Source organism: Medicago sativa, chromosome 7 (assembly GCF_051527215.1).
Source record: "Medicago sativa cultivar Bolivia chromosome 7, Bolivia_mono, whole genome shotgun sequence".
NCBI classification, from domain to species: Eukaryota; Viridiplantae; Streptophyta; class Magnoliopsida; order Fabales; family Fabaceae; genus Medicago; species Medicago sativa.
In genome coordinates this window covers 63,373,283-63,380,211 of record NC_140755.1, presented here as the reverse complement: position 1 = coordinate 63,380,211, position 6,929 = coordinate 63,373,283, and the positions used below count along the sequence as shown (strand labels likewise).

Here is a 6,929-nt window from a genome sequence, read left to right as displayed (position 1 = left end):
TTGATTTATTTACATCACGTTTAATTAAATATCTTTTCTTTTACACTTCATATTAAAAAATGCAAAGTCGTGCTTTCAAAGAGTTTGTTCCCATACTAAACGTCACCGTTATTTTGGAAGGGAGAAGTACTATGTTTTATATTTTAGATGTCCTTTGCATGATTTATTATTACATCATTTAAATATAATTATAAATCAATCATTCAGACATGAAATAGGTGACGACGGTCTTTTTTTTTTTTTTCCTTCAAAAAAAAAACCGTCGTCACCTATTTCATGTCTGAATGATTGATTTATAATTATATTTAAATGATGTAATAATAAATCATGCAAAGGACATCTAAAATATAAAACATAGTACTTCTCCCTTCCAAAATAACGGTGACGTTTAGTATGGGAACAAACTCTTTTTTCCCATGATGGGAAAGTATCCTTTACGGCCATAGATTTAATAGTATTTTAATTGGATGGTTGAGATGGAAGAAGTGGTAATTTTTTTTTTTGAACAAGCTAAAATGATATATATATTTAAAAACAAAAGTGAGTCACCCCGCACAAGGTGTGCAAAAGGTGAAACAATCAACAGTATTTACAACAAAACAACCACCGTAATGACGATACTAGCAAAGAACAATAACAAGAAAACTAATGGAGACCCATACACAAAAGGGGATGTTTCCACCAGTCATGGTAACTGTAACTAAAAGCCACCTGCTTTGATTTCACCCAAAAGAATGAATTCAGCTTGATTTTTTCAAGGAGTGTAGAAGAAGCTGACACCGCATTATTGAATACCCGGTTGTTCCTCTCCTTCCACATCACCCACATAGAAGCAAACCAAATCACTCTAAGATAAAGATGTATAAATGTAGGCATACCAGCCATATTAGTAAATTGTAGAAAATGTTGTCGAAGGTCGCCACCTAGAACCACCGAAATGCCTAACCATTGTAACACAAGAGACCAAAGAGAGCTAAACGTATCACAATCCAAAAACAAATGCTTTGATGTTTCGAGATTACCACAAAGAGTCGAACATGGTCATTGTGTAAGAATAATTCCGACCCCACCAATTAATTAAATAATAATAATTTAGTATTTGTTTGTTTTATTGTTTTTTTTTGTATGGATTAATTAAATAATAATTGTTTGTCTTCACGCTTGACCTTGTATTTTCCAGAAGTTCTTATCGCCATTCAAGCTTTTGCATTCCATTCTTCCTTGCGGAAAAAAATGCTTCTTCATTTTTATAATCCTATGGTTTCCTTCGTCTTCATTCTTCAAGCTTCATTTAACAAAAAAAATGAATTCATCAAGCAACACCAATTATAATCCCAGCTCGATCTGGAGATATGTCAAAACCGATTCGGATTCGTGTTGTAAATCGAAGTTAGGATGTTGTGGTTGTGAGCCCGTCGACGGATAAACACTTACCGGTGATAGATCTGATGGATTTTGCTTGATTCAACAACAACAAAATTTAGATTGTTGGAGTTTATCGTTGGATTTGTCGAGGGAGAAAATTGTCAACGGAGAAGATGAACTGAGGTTGAAGATGAACTGGGGAATGAAGGTAGAAAGAATTAAAAATAAAAAATCAACAAAGAAGATGATATAATGTAAGCTGTTGGATTTTCCCTTTTTGATTCGTCCAACAAGATGACCGAAGGTGGAAAGAGTTTAGGGTTGTACATTACTAATTGGGGGAGTTAAACTAGAAAAAAGGATTAAAATACTAATTTAATTTTTATTTTATTTTATTCTTCAACTGGTTGGAACCGCCACCTGTCCTGGGAAATGGCACTTTCCCATGGTGGGAAAAAAGTGTCCATTCCCAGGCTAAACGTCACCAAAATAACTTAGTAATTTGACCATTTTACATATATTATATTAAAGTGAAAGAAAAAGAAAAATTATTTTAAATATTTTTATTAAATATTGATACATTTACCATTATCCTTTACCCCTCTAGTACCAACATCGCTTATATTAATATTAACACATTAACACTCATTACTAGTACATTGCACATGAACAACTCACACGTCACCATGATTACAACTAACAAAGTGGGATCAAACCCTATCCTCAACCATACTTTCCCACGTGAAATTGCTCCAAAGTCCAACCTAAAAAATGTGCAACTCACGCGCCATGGACACTATTGGTAATAAACAACAACAAGACATAACAAAGTGTGGGTGATAAATTCTCGGATATTCTCAGCATGGCATCCTTAAAGTAACTTTTCCTTTCCACTTTCCAAAGGGTCTTTCTCACTTTCTCTCAACCCCAAGAAGCTTGTTTAGTTTTTGTTTTTCAGCTTAGTTCTTGGTTTTACTCATGGAGATTCAAGCAAGAACAAAGAGCCCTTCTCAAGTTAACAGGTTTTTCTTGTTTTTTACTGTGTTTAATCACTGATTGTTTTACCTTTTTTTTTTTGTAATTATATATGTCCTGATGATACTGTTTATCTTATCCTATTTGGTATTTTAATTCCTAGATGATTATGTTATGTCAGTAGTGTTAGAAATCGTCGTTGGATCTTACACAACCCCACAAAACCGGCTTATGAGTGAGAATTGTCACCACTTATAATCATATATTTAGACCTTCTTTTGTTTGATGTGGGACTCTTGTAAATTCAACTTTTTTTTGGGTACTTTTATGTTCTGCTTTGTCATTTATGTTTCAAATGATTAGTGATTAAGTTTTTCATTTCCTACACTAATTAGATTACTTCCTAAGAAAGTTTGTAGATTACCAAATATAATTTTATTTTTTTTAGTTTATTGAACTTTTCTAGTTAGTCTTAGAGGTGCTATTATTTGTTTTCAGATCAATAAGTCACAAAAGAAGCTAATAGGGTTTTACTAGCTTTGTTTAATCTGCACAAGTAAATTACTCTTGCATTATGCACGGATTTGTTTTTCACCGTTGTATCAATATGTCACATCATATATCGTTTGATCTAATAGTAACACTTATTGATCAAGGTGAAAACATGTTTGTACATGGTGCAAGACTTGTCTCACTTGTTCGCCTATTTTGTTTGTTTGTCGATGCATAGTGCACACTTGATTAATTGATTCCAGCATAGGAAAAGTTGTAGGTTAAGGAATGATTCTCCATGATTAAACTGAGCTAGAAGTTAGTTGAATAAAAATCTTGTCTACGAGGTGTCACCTCTGTGGTAAGAGTTTGACTTTATAACCTAAAGGGACGAAGTTCAAATCCCGAATGACAAAGTTGTAAAATGTTCATTAGTCTTTATTCATGTCTTTACCTATTGATCTCTTTTATTTCTTTTTTGTGTGTGGAGGTTCATTCCATTATTTGTTATATTAGTATCATGATTTTTCTTCTTTTCAACTGACATTTTTCGGAAACTGTTTCCAGATTTCATGTGGATGAAATGCATGACATCAACATTATTGAATGGAACAAGAAAAGAAAATTACAGGGTTTTCAGTTAGATATGCTTAGACCAAAACATAAATGCCGGGTTGAGAGTTTCTCTTCAGAAGATACATCAATGTCTGATGAAAGTCCAATTTTTGGAAGTGCGAACAGCCACACGGTTAATAGCAGAATGGATGTTGCATTCCTCAATGATAGATCCGAACCCGAATCTGCCAAAGATAGCAATAGTTTTATTGAAGACTCTGATACTTCCATGTCTATAAATGAAGAAGCCAAACTTGAGGCAGATAGTGCAAATACATATTCATCCTATGATGATCTTGATACACAAGCTTTCGAAAATCCTGAGGAGCGTCTTCAGGTATATGCAGAGTATGTTAAAGACAGCAGTGATGATCAATCTATAGATAAGGAATTTGAAGATTTTCTTTTTTCTAATGGCGTGAATCCTGACAAGTATGTCCTTTCATCCGGACGATTGTTACTAAACCAAGGTATGCATTATTCAATACCCATCACACTACTAATATATGAGAAAGATAGGTTCATACCAGACATTCTTAGGCTCACATTTAATAATGTTTTAAATGCAGAAGCTGAATCAAGTACAAAGCCACCGCCGCCTACAATTGATCAAGAATTTGAGGAGTACTTTTCCGCACTTATGCTCTAGCAGAAATTATAAAGGGGTAGATCTGTATATAATCCTGACCAGTGTTGTCAATTGCAGATTGCGAAAAATTCAAATTTCGCTATGCCAAAGTGCTGTAGTGTTGTTATTGCAGTTATTGAACAACACTTTGTGGTAAATAGCGTAGCGCAGAACAATGGTGATTTTCTATGACGCACGGACACAGAGACCGACACACCGACACCGATAATAATTTTTAAAAAAAAGACATAATTCAGTGTTATCGTAGGTGTCGGTGTCGGACACCGATGCGTGCCCGATACCAGGACACACCAAATCCAACGAGTGTTTGTCCTTCATAGGATTTGTTCAAGTTTTACCACGCTATAGTGCCGCTATAGCCGATATTTGACAGCACTGATTCTGACAATGGATGTTGTATATATTATTTGTATGAAGATTTGCAAGAATGGTTACTCTGATTACTCTATTACCTTTTCAGAAGGTAATACAAGATTTCTTCTTTTCGCCTTTCCACGTCTCTTTGTTTGCTGCATGAATTTCCTTGATGATGCTGCAGTTCTCAAATTATCTTATGCTAGATGTTGACATGTACATTGCAGGGAAGAATAAATGAAAATGATTTGAAATTTTGTTTGGTTATTATGTTGTTTTAAATTACATTTCATATCACTGTTAAGAATTGTGAATGCTAAAATGAATTGGAATCTAAAATTGAAAAACTTCTATGAAATTTTATTAGAATTTTGGACAACTTTTTGTATAATCACATAAACTAGAATTGAAAAACAAACTGAAAGAAACATGCACTCCTTCAAGTTTAGGGGTGAGAATCCAAACTTGAATATCTAATTATCCGTGTTTTTGAATATATGCATGATACTAGTTGACCGTTTTTGTCTGCAAATGTAAATGTTAGTTTTGGAGTGTCAATCTAGTTGGATGTCAATATGGGTGGCAAAATGGATGGATTGGATGAATATGAATTTTATGGATCATATTGCCACCCCCTAGATGCCATTTCGGACATCATGTTTTTGCAATCTAATCTCTTAAAAAAATTTGACCTTTTCTGTCATGAAGTATCTAACTCTAGCTTGTAGGCATCATCAAGTTCTTTTATTGCATCATTCATAACTTTTGAAAGCATGCTATGTTGTATATTTGCATTTGCTGAGCTCAATTTTTTGCATGGAAGCTTTTTTTTTTTTAATAAAAATAAGATGCAAAAACATCACCATATATAGAAGATGCCATGGAACTATCAATGTGAGCCACCAATAAATTCATATTGCAAATAATTTGCATACATTTCTTTCACATGAGCTGCCAAGAGACTATATCATAGAGGTGAATGCCATTATTTGCCAGGCAGAGTCGCATACCAGCCATAAGTTATTCAAATGTTTTTCATGAAAATAGAAATATTTATCAGATTTAAAGTATAATAGTTTATACATAAATGGAAGACAATCGGACAAAAAACTACGCTGTTAATCCTATCTGAACAATTTTAATAGCCAACGACCAACGTAGCAAACGATAATTCTACCTGTAAAGAGGAAGTGATGCTACAGGGAGCTTAAACACCCAATAGATCTGCCAACAGGCAGTCTGTTGAAGTGTGTCAAAATCTGATACAAGTAGAAGGTTTTAGCATTTTGTAGCATTCCTATCCTACTACATATAGATATAGTTACAAGTTATTACGTTATGTTACAAAGCCATAGCTATTTTAATAGAATTCGGTTATTTTGTTCTCAATTGCAGCTTGTTTCAGGGGGTTATATAAATTGCATAGCATATCTCTCTGGGGAATGTGAAGTAATCTGGGTAATTCTAAAGGTGAGATAAACTCTACCTTGTGAAAAGAAAATTTGAGAGATTGAGAGATCAATAGATTGTGTGAAAATAGAGCATATGAAAGGAAAACTCTGGCATGAGCTTGATCTTGTATTGTTCCTATCATTGTGAAATTGTTCCGCCTTCTCTCTATCTCCCGCGGATAGCTGTCTAAGACTGAAGCGCGTAAACTTTTTATGTTTCATCACGAGTTTGCTGGTTATTTTTCTGGTTTTGTTTGGTGAGTATGTTTCTGTGTTGAGAAATGCTAGAAACACTCTTTTTCTAGAACTCTAACACGCATACAAATGATAAGATAGTACAAACGAGCTAACCTTATGACTTATGAAGTTATAGTAGTGACTAAGCTTGTACACAACTAACTATATTTGAACAATTATCAAACTTTGGTTATAAACTTCCAAATTTGATCCATTTATTGCTTCCATCTATTTAAAATCAGATAATTGTCATCATAATTTACGAATCCAAAACTATTTGAGAGTTCACTATCTTCACTTCAACTAAACAAAACCTTAAGACATTAGATTTATGAGTTTTACATTTATATATTGTTCGATATTCATATTTTCATCTAATTTGAGATTTGTACCTCACACTTTCTACACAACAAAAACATAAATGATCTCTAAGGTTCCGGTGGCAGCGAATATACATGCTTGTCCTATGGATAATCCATGTCTCGTGTATATGATCTCCTTACTAGGGTGTCCTTGTTCTCTCATGTACCCCAATGACCACCAACACCTCGCCCACAACAAATTTGTTTTCGTTCGAGCAGCCACCACCTGAACCTCCACCTATGCGCCTCACCTCCACGAAGGCATCCGGATCTATGTGAAAAAGTAGTTAACTATTTTTTATGGCCATGTCCAGTTTTATTAAAAATGTGCATCACTTAAAATAATTAAACAGATATTTGGTTGTCCAAATTAGACTTCATCTTTGCTCTAGGGTATATGCCTTATTCACTCATGAATCAATAAAATAA

At 33.9% G+C, this 6,929-nt stretch overlaps 1 protein-coding gene across 1 annotated transcript; it reads left to right on the top strand.

The window, feature by feature from the left end:
• The first annotated feature begins 2,238 nt into the window (after nucleotides 1-2,238).
• On the top strand, nucleotides 2,239-4,717 carry FHY1 (far-red elongated hypocotyl 1). The gene is made up of 3 exons (XM_085724219.1): nucleotides 2,239-2,387; nucleotides 3,400-3,917; nucleotides 4,017-4,717. Exons 1-3 carry the CDS (start codon nucleotides 2,344-2,346, stop codon nucleotides 4,094-4,096), a joined length of 642 nt encoding a protein of 213 aa, XP_085580345.1. The 5' UTR covers nucleotides 2,239-2,343; the 3' UTR covers nucleotides 4,097-4,717.
• Nucleotides 4,718-6,929: the final 2,212 nt, after the last annotated feature.

Excerpts from the sequence above, each read along its gene's own strand:
- FHY1 (XM_085724219.1), top strand. The coding sequence starts at position 2,344 with ATGGAGATTCAAGCAAGAACAAAGAGCCCTTCTCAAGTTAACAG. Across the intron at positions 2,388-3,399 it reads AGCCCTTCTCAAGTTAACAG|ATTTCATGTGGATGAAATGC; the intron begins GTTTTTCTTGTT and ends AACTGTTTCCAG. Across the intron at positions 3,918-4,016 it reads ACGATTGTTACTAAACCAAG|AAGCTGAATCAAGTACAAAG; the intron begins GTATGCATTATT and ends TTTTAAATGCAG.